The sequence below is a fragment of the Panulirus ornatus genome, chromosome 47 (genome assembly GCF_036320965.1).
Source record: "Panulirus ornatus isolate Po-2019 chromosome 47, ASM3632096v1, whole genome shotgun sequence".
Taxonomy (NCBI): Eukaryota; Metazoa; Arthropoda; class Malacostraca; order Decapoda; family Palinuridae; genus Panulirus; species Panulirus ornatus.
Window position 1 is genome coordinate 22599892 of NC_092270.1, and position 17234 is coordinate 22617125.

The 17234-nt window shown below is 40.5% G+C and overlaps 1 protein-coding gene across 1 annotated transcript in view; it reads left to right on the top strand.

The window, feature by feature from the left end:
* LOC139763679 (lysophosphatidylserine lipase ABHD12-like) overlaps positions 1 to 17234 on the top strand; it is a 41157-nt gene that overhangs the window by 12973 nt on the left and 10950 nt on the right. The window contains exons 4-6 of the mRNA XM_071689984.1: positions 3861 to 3960; positions 11850 to 12058; positions 13877 to 14009. Of these exons, the coding sequence (XP_071546085.1) occupies positions 3861 to 3960; positions 11850 to 12058; positions 13877 to 14009 (442 nt within the window). The remainder of the gene's footprint in view (positions 1 to 3860; positions 3961 to 11849; positions 12059 to 13876; positions 14010 to 17234) is intronic.

Genomic DNA, 17234 nt, shown 5'->3' on the forward strand with positions numbered 1-17234 from the left:
CTGTTTCCTTGCGCTACCTCGCAAACGCGGGAGACAGCGACAAAGCAAAAAAAAATATATATATATATACATATATTATATATTTATATTTATCAGATTGGGGAAGAGCAGTGCGGTTTCAGAAGTGGTAGAGGATGTGTGGATCAGGTGTTTGCTTTGAAGAATGTATGTGAGAAATACTTAGAAAAGCAAATGGATTTGTATGTAGCATTTATGGATCTGGAGAAGGCATATGATAGAGTTGATAGAGATGCTCTGTGGAAGGTACTAAGAATATATGGTGTGGGAGGCAAGTTGTTAGAAGCAGTGAAAAGTTTTTATCGAGGATGTAAGGCATGTGTACGTGTAGGAAGAGAGGAAAGTGATTGGTTCTCAGTGAATGTAGGTTTGCGGCAGGGGTGTGTGATGTCTCCATGGTTGTTTAATTTGTTTATGGATGGGGTTGTTAGGGAGGTAAATGCAAGAGTCCTGGAAAGAGGGGCAAGTATGAAGTGTGTTGGGGATGAGAGAGCTTGGGAAGTGAGTCAGTTGTTGTTCGCTGATGATACAGCGCTGGTGGCTGATTCATGTGAGAAACTGCAGAAGCTGGTGACTGAGTTTGGTAAAGTGTGTGGAAGAAGAAAGTTAAGAGTAAATGTGAATAAGAGCAAGGTTATTAGGTACAGTAGGGGTGAGGGTCAAGTCAATTGGGAGGTGAGTTTGAATGGAGAAAAACTGGAGGAAGTGAAGTGTTTTAGATATCTGGGAGTGGATCTGTCAGCGGATGGAACCATGGAAGCGGAAGTGGATCATAGGGTGGGGGAGGGGGCGAAAATTCTGGGAGCCTTGAAAAATGTGTGGAAGTCGAGAACATTATCTCGGAAAGCAAAAATGGGTATGTTTGAAGGAATAGTGGTTCCAACAATGTTGTATGGTTGCGAGGCGTGGGCTATGGATAGAGATGTGCGCAGGAGGATGGATGTGCTGGAAATGAGATGTTTGAGGACAATGTGTGGTGTGAGGTGGTTTGATCGAGTAAGTAATGTAAGGGTAAGAGAGATGTGTGGAAATAAAAAGAGCGTGGTTGAGAGAGCAGAAGAGGGTGTTTTGAAATGGTTTGGGCACATGGAGAGAATGAGTGAGGAAAGATTGACCAAGAGGATATATGTGTCGGAGGTGGAGGGAACGAGGAGAAGAGGGAGACCAAATTGGAGGTGGAAAGATGGAGTGAAAAAGATTTTGTGTGATCGGGGCCTGAACATGCAGGAGGGTGAAAGGAGGGCAAGGAATAGAGTGAGTTGGAGCGATGTGGTATACAGGGGTTGACGTGCTGTCAGTGGATTGAATCAAGGCATGTGAAGCGTCTGGGGTAAACCATGGAAAGCTGTGTAGGTATGTATATTTGCGTGTGTGGACATATGTACATGTGTATGGGGGGGGGGGGTTGGGCCATTTCTTTCGTCTGTTTCCTTGCGCTACCTCGCAAACGCGGGAGACAGCGACAAAGTATAAAAAAAAAAAAAAAAAAAAATATTTATCATACTTTGCCGCTGTCTCCCGCATTAGCGAGGTAGCGCAAGGAAAACAGAGGAAAGAATGGTCCAACCCACCCACAACACATGTATATACATAAACGTCCACACACGCACATATACATATCTATACATTTCACCATATACACACGCATATATACTCATGTACATATTCATTGCTGTAGAATTTATCAAAAAATTCATACATACTTAATCTACATGTTGAATAAACGCGAATAGTTTTTACTGGGGAGCCATGGCAGCCCTTACCCTGTCATGCCATGCCACTGCCAAATCATTGATTTTTCTTTCTTTTTTCATACCAGTCTGCTGTTTCTCATGTTAGGGTGTTAGCATCAGGAACAGATGAAGAGAATGCAGTTGCTGACAGCAATTCTCTAACTGTCATGTGCAATGCACCAAAACCACAGCACCGGCGCTGTATCATCAGCGAACAACAACTGACTCACTTCCCAAGCTCTCTCATCCTCAACAGACTGCATACTTGCCCCTCTTTCCAAAACTCTTGCATTCACCTCCCTAACAACCCCATCTATAAACAAATTAAACAACCATGGAGACGTCACACACCCCTGCCGCAAACCTACATTCACTGAGAACCAATCACTTTCCTCTCTTCCTACACGTACACATGCCTTACATCCTCGATAAAAACTTTTCACTGCTTCTAACAACTTGCCTCTCACACCATATATTCTTAATACCTTCCATAGAGCATCACTATCAACTATATCATATGCCTTCTCCAGATCCATTAATGCTACTTACAAATCCATTTGCTTTTCTAAGTATTTCTCACATACATTTTTCAAAGCAAATACCTGATCCACACATCCTCTACCACTTCTGAAACCACACTGCTCTTCCCCAATATGATGCTCTGTACATGCCTTCACCCTCTCAATCAATACCCTCCCATATGATTTACCAGGAATACTCAACACACTTATACCTCTGTAATTTGTGAACTCGCTCTTATCCCCTTTGCCTTTGTACAATGGCGCTATGCAAGCATTCCGCCAATCCTCAGGCACCTCACCATGAATCATACATACATTAAATAACCTTACCAACCAGTCAACAATACAGTCACCCTCTTTTTTAATAAATTCCACTGCAATACCATCCAAACCTGCTGCCTTGCTGGCTTTCATCTTCCGCAAAGCTTTTACTACCCCTTCTCTGTTTACCAAATCATTTTTACTAACCCTCTCACTTTGCACACCACCTCGACCAAAACACCCTATATCTGCCACTCTATCATCAAACACATTCAACAAACCTTCAAAATACTCACTCCATCTCCTCACTTGTTATCACCTCCCCAATAGCCCCCTTCACTGAAGTTCCCATTTGCTCCCCTGTCTTACGCACTTTATTTACCTCCTTCCAAAACATCTTTTTATTCTCCCTAAAATTTAATGATACTCTCTCACCCCAACTCTCATTTGCCCTCTTTTTCACCTCTTGCACCTTTCTCTTGACCTCTTGCCTCTTTCTTTTATGCATCTCCCACTCATGAATGCCCATAAATGCATATATACATGTGTATACATATCGACATATACATATATATACATACACAGACATATACATATATACACATGTACATATTCATACTTGCTTGCCTTGATCCATTCCTGTCGCTACCCCGCCACACAGGAAATAGCACCGCTACCTCCCACTTCATCGAGGTAGCGCCAGAAAACAAACAAAAAGGTTACATTCATTCACACGCAGTCTCTAGCTGTCGTGTGTAATGCACCGAAACCACAGCTCCCTATCCACATCCAGGCCCCACAGGCCTTTCCATGGTTTACCCCAGATGCTTCACATGCCCTGGTTCAGTCCATTGACAGCACATTGACCAAGGTATACCACATCGTTCCAATTCACTCTATTCCTTGCACGCCTTTCACCCTCCTGTATGTTCAGGCCCCAATCCCTCAAAATCTTTTTCACTCCATTCTTCCACCTCCAGTTTGGTCTCCCGATTCTCCTTGTTCCCTCCACCTCTGACACATATATCCTCTTTGACAATCTTTTCTCACTCATTCTTTACATATGTTCAAACCATTTCAAAACACCCTCTTCTGCTCTCTCAACCACTCTCTTTTTATTTCCATTTTGCTCTTATCAATCTAAGTGGTTTATTCGCCATTTGAATCTAATACCTGGCATAAGAAAGACATCAGTAGCACAGTAGAGAGAGAGGCTTCATAGTACTTAACTATAACTATCTTTTTTGATGTGGTAAAACTTTTCTTAGTAACAAAATATTCTTGTCATTTCAGTCTCTGTGTTGATCGTGGTATTTTTCCATTCCAGTGTACAATAATATTGATTTCCAAAAGCCAGAAGATGTGGGACTTCCTGGAACTCGTAATTTTTATCTGACAACAGATAAGGACGTTTCTGTCGGGATATGGTAAGTAATATACTTTATGCTTTAATACAGTATTAATCCATCCTAACACTTTATGTAGTGAAACAAAGAAGTCCATTAACAGTACATCATATACAGAGAAACCACTTTTAACGGATCCTGGTGTAACAGATTTTCATTTAGCAAATATGAAAAAATAGTTATTTAATAAATAAAATATTTATGAAATTCATTTGGGAACAGAAATTTTTAAAAATGCATCAAATGATGGAAGAAAAGAACCAATGAATATATGTCGTTATATTTGTTTACATGGTCAGCGTGCTGTAAGTGGATTGAACCAGGGCATGTGAAGCGTCTTGGGTAAACCATGGAAGGTTTTGTGGGGCCTGGTTGTGGAAAGGGAGCTGTGGTTTCGGTGCATTACACATGACAGCGAGAGACTAAGTGTGAACGAATGTGGTCTTTGTTGTCTTTTCCGAGTGCTACCTCGCACATGCATGGGTGGAGGGGGGTGAAATTTTTCATGTGTGGTGGGGTGGCAACAGAAATGGATAAAGGCAGCAAGTATGAATATGTACATGTGTATATATTTATATGTCTGTGTATGTATATGTATGTATATGTTGAAGTGTATAGGTATGTATATGTGCGTGTTTGAGTGTTTATGTATATACATGTGTATGTAGGTGAATTTGGCCATTCTTTCATGTTTCCTTGCGCTACCTCGCTAACGTGGGAGACAGCAACTAAGTATAATGAATAAGAATATAATAAAATGATTTGTTTACATTCTCTAAGCCTGTTGTATACATCCCACGTTAATTTGCATTTTTAGTTTCATTCACTCTCTTTCTAGCTATCTAATGTGTATTTAGAGAACATTATAAAGTCATTATGTATGGGAAATGGCTTGCAAGTGCAATCATAGGAAAAGCATCCAAGGTGCCTGGGAAAGTGATTAATGTATACCTAAAGATGCAAGTGACACACAGGATTGAAACAGGTAAGCGTTGCTGGGTCAGTCACTTTCATTAGCTTTCTCTCCCATTAAAACATTATTTGATAATAATGAGATTATGTTAACATTGTTTTATTATTGAAAAACTAAATAATATCTGCAGAGCCATTGCTGTTAATGAAGGAAGCCAATATATAGCACTTCCTATTGTAAGAATTGAGACTGTCAGGAATGGCTCTCCATTGGCACCATGTTATAATGATACTTTCAGTGGATTTTTCACTTAATGGACTAAAGAACACATCCCATATATTAAAAGAGGTCGTCTATGTACGTATCCTTTGGGTTAACTATCCCCCTGTAATATTTTTTAGCATTTCAAACTGAATAATTCACTTTAAGATGATTTTAACTTGATCATCAAATTATTTTTTTTTTTTCTTTTTTTGCTTTGTCGCTGTCTCTCACATTTGCAAGGTAGCGCAAGGAAACAGACGAAAGGATGGCCCAACCCACCCCCATACACAATGCATATACATACACGTCCACACACGCAAATATACATACCTATACATCTCAATGTACACATATATATACACACACAGACACATACATATATACCCATACACACAATTCACACTGTCTGCCTTTATTCATTCCCATCGCCACCTCGCCACACATGGAATACCATCCCCCTCCCCCCTCATGTGTGCGAGGTAGCACTAGGAAAAGACAACAAAGGCCCCATTCGTTCACACTCAGTCTCTAGCTGTCATGCAATAATGCCCGAAACCACAGCTCCCTTTCCACATCCAGGCCCCACACAACTTTCCATGGTTTACCCCAGATGCTTCACATGCCCTGATTCAATCCACTGACAGCACGTCAACCCCGGTATACCACATCGATCCAATTCACTCTATTCCTTGCCCTCCTTTCACCCTCCTGCATGTTCAGGCCCCGATCACACAAAATCTTTTTCACTCCATCTTTCCACCTCCAATTTGGTCTCCCACTTCTCCTCGTTCCCTCCACTTCCGACACATATATCCTCTTGGTCAATCTTTCCTCACTCTTTCTCTCCATGTGCCCAAACCATTTCAAAACACCCTCTTCTGCTCTCTCAACCACGCTCTTTTTATTTCCACACATCTCTCTTACCCTTACATTACTTACTCGATCAAACCACCTCACACCACACATTGTCCTCAAACATCTCATTTCCAGCACATCCACCCTCCTCCGCACAACTCTATCCATAGCCCACGCCTCGCAACCATACAACATTGTTCGAACCACTATTCCTTCAAACATACCCATTTTTGCTTTCCGAGATAATGTTCTCAACTTCCACACATTCTCCAAGGCCCCCAGGATTTTCACCCCCTCCCCCACCCTATGATTCACTTCCGCTTCCATGGTTCCATCCGATGCCAGATCCACTCCTAGATATCTAAAACACTTTACTTCTTCCAGTTTTTCTCCATTCAAACTTACCTCCCAATTGACTTGACCCTCAACCCTACTGTACCTAATAACCTTGCTCTTATTCACATTTACTCTTAACTTTCTTCTTTCACACACTTTACCAAACTCAGTCACCAGCTTCTGCAGTTTCTCACATGAATCAGCCACCAGCGTTGTATCATCAGCGAACAACAACTGACTCACTTCCCAAGCTCTCTCATCCCCAACAGACTTCATACTTGCCCCTCTTTCCAGAACTCTTGCATTTCACCTCCCTAACAACCCCATCCATAAACAAATTAAACAACCAATGAGACATCACACACCCTTGCCGCAAACCTACATTCACTGAGAACCAATCACTTTCCTCTCTTCCTACACGTACACATACCTTACATCCTTGATAAAAACTTTTCACTGCTTCTAACAACTTAATGTCATTAAGATAAACATGATGAACTAATAAGATTCATAGCAAAATAAGACATTACATTAAGCAGTTCAAAATAATCAACTTAGCGTAGATAGTTAGGGTACTACAGGTGAGAGCGCTATTATCAATTGACACATGTAGCTCCATTTATCTGAATTCCAGTTAACTATAAAGTCTGAATAATCTACATTTAAGCTTAACTCCCCATTCAGAAAGAAATCCATCCTGCTGATTTTTTAGTTGAAATAAATTAACCAAATAGGATGTTTATATTTTGCGGTTGGATTTACTGCCGCCACAGAGTGCTAGTTGGCAATTTGATATACCCACTGATCCTGCAGGACTGTGGTAACCCATTTTCTCTGTCATTTGACCAGACTAATCTCTAATGATAGATCTGAACACTCAGGGAAGCAGGAAGGCTGATTCATATAGTGGAGTTAAGGTGAAGACATCAGACATTAGTGAGGCATGTAGTGCTTTTAAGGATATAGGGATTATTATACACAGCTCATATTTCATCTGCCAGTTTTTGGATGTACCACACATTGGACTTCTTGATGTTGAAAGGTCAGCCAGTAAAGGATGCATGTACATTAGCATCTAGGCAGTTTATTTTCTCATTAACTGTCATCACAGACTTATTACATTTCATTGGTGATTCACCAGAACAATTACTAGACTTTTTTTATCCACCCATAATGAATCTAAAGCACTGTGCAGTGTAACACAAGTGTATGCAGATGTTACACCTTAAGAACAAATGGATCAAGTGATATCCCTAACAAAGACTGTGGTGCACGGGTATGTTGTTGGTATGAATTTATATCCTTGTGGATAGATCACTTAGTGCTCGTGGATTCCACTTACAAGTGGTAACTTCACATGCAAAAAATCTACTAAATGCTGTAGTGTTATAGGTAGACAAAAGAGTACACTATCATTAAGGACGTTCACACCCCAGAGGAACCCCACCTTACCTTACTCCTGCATGGAGCGCAGACTTGAAGCTGCAGGAACTCCAGAAAAGGGGTCCTGTAGTTGTATATGATGATTCTGATGATAATACTACAGTTGTAAAGCTTCTTATCTACCTGTCTCAGTAATCTTGAACTGTACAGCATATGTGTTTGGGTCTTTAATGGACCCTTTCTTTATGGAATTTCTTGTGTACTGTTCACATAGCAGTGTAAATCCTAGTCAACTTTTTGATTTTGGAGACTAAGTAGTGTTTACTTTAATACAGGTATTCCAAGCAGAATGACAGTTCACAGAGCGATATTTTGTGATAGCATCATTTGAGAATTAGGGTAGAAGCTTGTAGAATGACCCTAAGTTTCCACAATAGCAGCAGATTTAAAGAAAATTCATATTTTTAGAATATTCTTTTCCATTAGAATTGAAAAATTTTAGTTTAATGTATGACTTTTTGGTTATAATGCCTTTTATAATCATATCAAAGCAAAATAACTAATATAAGATTCCTGTCTATTCAAGCCACTGGCAGTCACCTCATAAGGAACATCAAGTTTTCACATTTTAAATGTTCCATAAAGGTGTGATCTGCCTAGCTTGAAAACATTAAGATAAGTTAGATAATTATCCCTGGGTATAGAGGAGAAAGGATATTTCCCACTGTGTGTCATAGAAGGCGACTAAAAGGGGAGGGAGCAGGGGCTGGAAATCCTCCCCTCCCACTTTACTTTTTCCAAAAGAAGGTACAGAGAAGGGGACAAAGTGAGGATGTCCCTTCTAGGGCTCAGTTCTCTGTTCTTAACGCTACCTCACTAATGCGGGAAATGGCTAATATGCATGAAAAAAGTTAAATAATGGCCAAAGACATCAATATCATTGTAAATATCACATGCTGATATGGATAAACTTAATTTGGAGGGTTTGACAAACCATTTTCTCCACCTCCATCATGCTCCACCGCCACCTACATAAATCCCTCACCAACTGCATATTTAGTTATATTTTTTTATGTTAGAGGCTCCAATCATGGACAAAAGTCCTCTGACAGTCACCCCATAAGGAATATCAAGTTTTCATATTTTTGATGTGCCATAAAAGTGAGATCTGCCCAACCTGCAAACATTAACATAAGTTAAATAATGGCCAAATACATGAGTATTTCTGGGGATAGGAGAGAAAGGATACTTCCCACGTATTCCCTGTGTGTCATAGAAAGTGACTAATACAGGTGGGAGATGGGGGACTGTGATTCCTTCATTCCAGTTTTTTTTTTTTTTCTTTTTTTTTCTTTTTTTTTTTGCTGTCTCCCGCGTTTGCGAGGTAGTGCAAGGAAACAGACAAAAGAAATGGCCCAACCCACCCCCATACACATGTATATACATACGTCCACACACGCAAATATACATACCTACACAGCTTTCCATGGTTTACCCCAGACCCTTCACATGCCCCGATTCAATCCACTGACAGCACGTCAACCCCGGTATACCACATCGCTCCAATTCACTCTATTCCTTGCCCTCCTTTCACCCTCCTGCATGTCCAGGCCCCAATCACACAAAATCTTTTTCACTCCATCTTTCCACCTCCAATTTGGTCTCCCTCTTCTCCTCGTTCCCTCCACCTCCGACACATATATCCTCTTGGTCAATCTTTCCTCACTCATTCTCTCCATGTGCCCAAACCATTTCAAAACACCCTCTTCTGCTCTCTCAACCACGCTCTTTTTATTTCCACACATCTCTCTTACCCTTACGTTACTTATTCGATCGAACCACCTCACACCACACATTGTCCTCAAACATCTCATTTCCAGCACATCCATCCTCCTGCGCACAACTCTATCCATAGCCCATGCCTCGCAACCATACAGCATTGTTGGAACCACTATTCCTTCAAACATACCCATTTTTGCTTTCCGAGATAATGTTCTTGACTTCCACACATTCTTCAAGGCTCCCAGAATTTTCGCCCCCTCCCCCACCCTATGATCCACTTCCGCTTCCATGGTTCCATCCGCTGCCAGATCCACTCCCAGATATCTAAAACACTTCACTTCCTCCAGTTTTTCTCCATTCAAACTCACCTCCCAATTGACTTGACCCTCAACCCTACTGTACCTAATAACCTTGCTCTTATTCACATTTACTCTTAACTTTCTTCTTTCACACACTTTACCAAACTCAGTCACCAGCTTCTGCAGTTTCTCACATGAATCAGCCACCAGCGCTGTATCATCAGCGAACAACAACTGACTCACTTCCCAAGCTCTCTCATCCCCAACAGACTTCATACTTGCCCCTCTTTCCAAAACTCTTGCATTCACCTCCCTAACAACCCCATCCATAAACAAATTAAACAACCATGGAGACATCACACACCCCTGCCGCAAACCTACATTTACTGAGAACCAATCACTTTCCTCTCTTCCTACACGTACACATGCCTTACATCCTCGATAAAAACTTTTCACTGCTTCTAACAACTTGCCTCCCACACCATATATTCTTAATACCTTCCACAGAGCATCTCTATCAACTCTATCATATGCCTTCTCCAGATCCATAAATGCTACATACAAATCCATTTGCTTTTCTAAGTATTTCTCACATACATTCTTCAGAGCAAACACCTGATCCACACATCCTCTACCACTTCTGAAACCACACTGCTCTTCCCCAATCTGATGCTCTGTACATGCCTTCACCCTCTCAATCAATACCCTCCCATATAATTTACCAGGAATACTCAACAAACTTATACCTCTGTAATTTGAGCACTCACTCTTATCCCCTTTGCCTTTGTACAATGGCACTATGCACGCATTCCGCCAATCCTCAGGCACCTCACCGTGAGTCATACATACATTAAATAACCTTACCAACCAGTCAACAATACAGTCACCCCCTTTTTTAATAAATTCCACTGCAATACCATCCAAACCTGCTGCCTTGCCGGCTTTCATCTTCCGCAAAGCTTTTACTACCTCTTCTCTGTTTACCAAATCATTTTCCCTAACCCTCTCACTTTGCACACCACCTCGACCAAAACACCCTATATCTGCCACTCTATCATCAAACACATTCAACAAACCTTCAAAATACTCACTCCATCTCCTTCTCACATCACCACTACTTGTTATCACCTCCCCATTTGCGCCCTTCACTGAAGTTCCCATTTGCTCCCTTGTCTTACGCACTTTATTTACCTCCTTCCAGAACATCTTTTTATTCTCCCTAAAATTTAATGATACTCTCTCACCCCAACTCTCATTTGCCCTTTTTTTCACCTCTTGCACCTTTCTCTTGACCTCCTGTCTCTTTCTTTTATACGTCTCCCACTCAACTGCATTTTTTCCCTGCAAAAATCGTCCAGTTTTTACTTTTCTAAAAGAAAGAACAGAGACGGGGGCCAAGTGAGGATTTCCCCTTTAAGGCTCAGTCCTTTGTTCTTGACTCTACCTCACTAATGCTGGAAATGGCAAATATGTATATAGAAAAAATCAGTAACATCATAGATATCACATACTGAATAGATAAACTTAATTTGGAGTTTGACATAGTTTTCTTTTTCGATCCTGCTCCACCACCACGTACTTGAATCTCTTATCAACTGCATTCTCAGTAAATTTTTCTTTTTTTATGTTGGAGGCTCCAGTCACGTACAGTAGTCCACATCAAGCCAAATGAAATATAGAGAGGATTATGAAAGAAAAAAAAAGGCCAAGGGAAAGTATTTACAAATCTTAGAGAAAGTGAAAAACCTATCTTTTAGAATGTGCCAGTTCATAGTTATTGAGGAAAGACATGAGAAGGTAGAGAGTTCATCTGACTTCATAGTGAGATAGCAACAGCTGCTGCATCAGAGGGTCTGATTTACATCAGTGTCATAAGCTAACATGTGTTGCGTATAGTCCTTTACTTTAAAATAAGATTGGGAAAATTTTTGGTCTGGAATGTAAACCCCATTATAACTTGGGTTTCAATTGCACATACGGCATTGTGCTTTAACAACAGATTGCCAGGAACATAACCCCTGTAAATGAATTATCAATATATGTTGACAGCTACCTGTTCATTCCCTTTTCATTTGTAGGCACATCTTGCCAGAGTCATTAATTCACTCTGCACCCAAAGAAATCTCTGAAGAGCAAGAAGCATGGTTTGAAGGAAGCCTTAAGAATGATCAGCCAATTATCCTTTACTTACATGGCAATAAAGGCTCTAGAGGTGAGAGTCATAGAGTGGAACTGTATAGGATACTTCGCATGATGGACTACCATGTTTTCACATTTGATTACAGAGGTAAGTTCTTTTTGCAAATGCTATCATACTGCCCTTGAAATATTTTCTTATACCTTGTTTGGTACCCATAGGTCCATATCAGTCTCCAAACACTTTGTGTAATCCACATCACAGTTAGCTTTATAATGGATTTATGTCATTATTGTGGTTGTCTACCTCATATATGATTTTATTGAATTTATGCATATTGAAATACTTTTATGACCAAGATAGGACCATTTTGATGTTCTCATGGCTTTGGAATCCAACTGAAATGGTGTTATTGAAAAGGCACCACTTAACTCTAGTCCTTCACATGATATACTCTCTGGCCTTGGTTGGACTTTTTTGTTTCCTGAGCTGTTGGTAACCACTTTGGGCATATTGTAAAATCAAATAAGTTAGTTTCATACTGCCAGAAATCACCCAGTTTTATTCTTCACCATGAATAATTTTAGTTTATACACATATGATAGTCTGTTCATTTACCCTAACTCAAACATTGCTGTACTGTCCAATCATCTAATGGCACTTATCTTTCCAGAATGCTACCAGTCTTGTTCCTCTCTTTCTTTGTATCACAAAAAAAATTATTAATTCATTTGTTTTGTGAATCATGCATTTTCTTCCACTTATTCATATACAAAGGAGTACAAATGAATTCAAACAGCAGCAGACCATGGGGGTTCTTTCGAGGCTGTTTGTGATCATGGAAGTTATCAGAAATTTACAGACTAGTGTGTTAGAATTTAGGAGGCATGCCGATAATTCAGGAAATAACCTGCAAATTGTCAGTGTGACTTAAGAGACACAAACAGTACAAGTTGTAGAGTTGAAGTGAAATGTTTATCAAATTTATTAAACATATCTGTAGTGCTGCTTTGAACCACTCTAACTGGCAAGTCATTCCATATGTTAACAATCCTGCTGATGAAAAAGTATTTTGCCTCATTCAAAGTTAAAAGCTTACCCATGAGTTTTTGTCCATTACTTTGAATGAAATCAGAGGAATCAACTTTTGAATAGTTTGAGAGATCAAGTTTATTGAAGATTTTTTAAATTTTGAATACTTGTATTAGATTACCTATAAACCTTCTCTTTTCTAAGGTAAATAGTTTCAAGTCATTTAATTGGCTGTCATAGAATTTGCATCTCAGCCTAGAAATCATCTTAGCTGCTTGATACTGCAATCTCCAGTCTGTCTATGCCTTTATTTAGATAGGATGACCAGAACTGAACACAGTATTCAAGATGGGGATGAACTAATGATTAATAAAGAGTAAGGATGATTTACCCATGTCACAGGTGGTCCTATCATACACTCATCTTGTAACTTTCCAGTTTTGCATTCTTTCCACATACCCAAACCACCTCATAGTATTGGATTTCTCCCATTCTACCACTCCACAATTCATTCCCTTTGCTTTCCCTGCCATACCACATCTCTCATACATCCCTTCATTCTTTCTTCATCACATCTAGCCACAGCACATGCATCCATGCCCATGTTTCGGCTGCATAGGTCAGGGTTGGGAGGACTTCTCCTTGCAGCTTTCCTCCCACATCGTATGTTCTGAAGACCTTCCACAAGACCTCTATCAACCCTATCATATGCTCTCTCCAAATCCATAAATGCCACATACAAATCCATCCATTTCTCTAATTATTTCTCACACACATTCTTTAAAGCAAACATCTGATCCATACATACTCCACTTCTGAAACCACATTGCTTCTCTGCATCCTGATGATTTGTACTTTCCTTCACCCTGTCAGTCACAACCCTCTCATACAACGTAATCTTGATTTATAAGTAGATTGTGCATTGTTTATCTTCAGGTTATGCAGATTCTTCATCAGTTGACCCAAGTGAAAATGGGCTGGTAACAGATACTAAGACCGTCTTTAAGTACCTCTTAGACAATGCTGGAACTTCACCCGTTTTTGTCTGGGGTCACTCTCTTGGTACAGGGTAAGCAAACATAGTTGGGTGTTTAAATGCCCTGTTTTTGGTTATCTAGCCATTTTATGAGAAGTCAGTCATCTGTATAGATGAGATGAAAAAGTTGATGTAAAGTAAATAAAACATTTTTTATATTTCATGTGTAAGATCATTTTCCACTATACTGTATGGTGAAACTTGCCAAATATTTCCAAATTTTTGGTCATATTTCATGTGTTGTTATTTCATGTGTGGCGGGGTGGCAACAGGAATGAATAAGGGCGGACAGTATGAATTATGTACACGTGCATATATGTATATGTCTGTGTGTGTATATATATGTATACGTTGAGATGTATAGGTATGTATATGTGCATGTGTGGATGTGTATGTATATGCATGTGTATGTGGGTGGGTTGGGCCATTCTTTTGTCTGTTTCCTTGCGCTACCTCGCTAACGCGGGAGACAGCGAGAAAGTTATAATAAGATATAGAATATATGTGTATATATATATATATATATATATATATATATATATATATATATATATATATATATATATATATATTTTTTTTTTTTTTTTTTTTTTTTTTTATACTTTGTCGCTGTCTCCCGCGTTTGCGAGGTAGCGCAAGGAAACAGACGAAAGAAATGGCCCAACCCCCCCCATACACATGTACATACACACGTCCACACACGCAATATACATACCTACACAGCTTTCCATGGTTTACCCCAGACGCTTCACATGCCTTGATTCAATCCACTGACAGCACGTCAACCCCTGTATACCACATCGCTCCAATTCACTCTATTCCTTGCCCTCCTTTCACCCTCCTGCATGTTCAGGCCCCGATCACACAAAATCCTTTTCACTCCATCTTTCCACCTCCAATTTGGTCTCCCTCTTCTCCTCGTTCCCTCCACCTCCGACACATATATCCTCTTGGTCAATCTTTCCTCACTCATTCTCTCCATGTGCCCAAACCACTTCAAAACACCCTCTTCTGCTCTCTCAACCACGCTCTTTTTATTTCCACACATCCCTCTTACCCTTACGTTACTTACTCGATCAAACCACCTCACACCACACATTGTCCTCAAACATCTCATTTCCAGCACATCCATCCTCCTGCGCACAACTCTATCCATAGCCCACGCCTCGCAACCATACAACATTGTTGGAACCACTATTCCTTCAAACATACCCATTTTTGCTTTCCAGGATAATGTTCTCGACTTCCACACATTCTTCAAGGCTCCCAAGATTTTCGCCCCCTCCCCCACCCTATGATCCACTTCCGCTTCCATGGTTCCATCCGCTGACAGATCCACTCCCAGATATCTAAAACACTTCACTTCCTCCAGCCTCTCACCATTCAAACTCACCTCCCAATTGACTTGACCCTCAACCCTACTGTACCTAATAACCTTGCTCTTATTGACATTTACTCTTAACTTTCTTCTTCCACACACTTTACCAAACTCCGTCACCAGCTTCTGCAGTTTCTCACATGAATCCGCCACCAGCGCTGTATCATCAGCGAACAACAACTGACTCACTTCCCAAGCTCTCTCATCCCCAACAGACTTCATACTTGCCCCTCTTTCCAAAACTCTCGTATTCACCTCCCTAACAACCCCATCCATAAACAAATTAAACAACCATGGAGACATCACACACCCCTGCCGCAAACCTACATTCACTGAGAACCAATCACTTTCCTCTCTTCCTACACGTACACATGCCTTACATCCTCGATAAAAACTTTTCACTGCTTCTAACAACTTGCCTCCCACACCATATATTCTTAATACCTTCCACAGAGCATCTCTATCAACTCTATCATATGCCTTCTCCAGATCCATAAATGCTACATACAAATCCATTTGATTTTCTAAGTATTTCTCACATACATTCTTCAAAGCAAACACCTGACCCACACATCCTCTACCACTTCTGAAACCACACTGCTCTTCCCCAATCTGATGCTCTGTACATGCCTTCACCCTCTCAATCAATACCCTCCCATATAATTTACCAGGAATACTCAACAAACTTATACCTCTGTAATTTGAGCACTCACTCTTGTCCCCTTTGCCTTTGTACGATGGCACTATGCACGCATTCTGCCAATCCTCAGGCACCTCACCATGAGTCATACATACATTAAATAACCTTACCAACCAGTCAATAATACAGTCACCCCCTTTTTTAATAAATTCCACTGCAATACAATCCAATCCTGCTGCCTTGCCGGCTTTCATCTTCGGCAAAGCTTTTACCACCTCTTCTCTGTTTACCAACTCATTTTCCCAAACCCTCGCACTCTGCACGCCACCTCGACCAAAACACCCTATATCTGCCACTCTATCATCAAACACATTCAACAAACCTTCAAAATACTCACTCCATCTCCTTCTCACATCACCACTACTTGTTATCACCTCCCCATTTGCGTCCTTCACTGAAGTTCCCATTTGTTCCCTTGTCTTACGCACTTTATTTACCTCCTTCCAGAACATCTTTTTATTCTCCCTAAAATTTAATGATACTCTCTCACCCCAACTCTCATTTGCCCTCTTTTTCACCTCTTGCACCTTTCTCTTGACCTCCTGTCTCTTTCTTTTATACATCTCTCACTCAATTGCATTTTTTCCCTGCAAAAATCGTCCAAATGCCTCTCTCTTCTCTTTCACTAATAATCTTACTTCTTCATCCCACCTCTCACTACCCTTTCTAATCAACCCACCTCCCACTCTTCTCATGCCACAAGCATCTTTTGCGCAATCCATCACTGATTCCCTAAATACATCCCATTCCTCCCCCACTCCCCTTACTTCCATTGTTGTCACGTTTTTCCATTCTGTACTCAGTCTCTCCGGGTACTTCCTCACACAAGTCTCCTTCCCAAGCTCACTTACTCTCACCACCCTCTTCACCCCAATATTCACTCTTCTTTTCTGAAAACCCATACAAATCTTCACCTTAGCCTCCACAAGATAATATATATATATATATGTGTGGATCAGGTGTTTGCTTTGAAGAATGTATGTGAGAAATACTTAGAAAAGCAAATGGATTTGTATGTAGCATTTATGGATCTGGAGAAGGCATATGATAGAGTTGATAGAGATGCTCTGTGGAAGGTATTAAGAATATATGGTGTGGGAGGCAAGTTGTTAGAAGCAGTGAAAAGTTTTTATCGAGGATGTAAGGCATGTGTACGTGTAGGAAGAGAGGAAAGTGATTG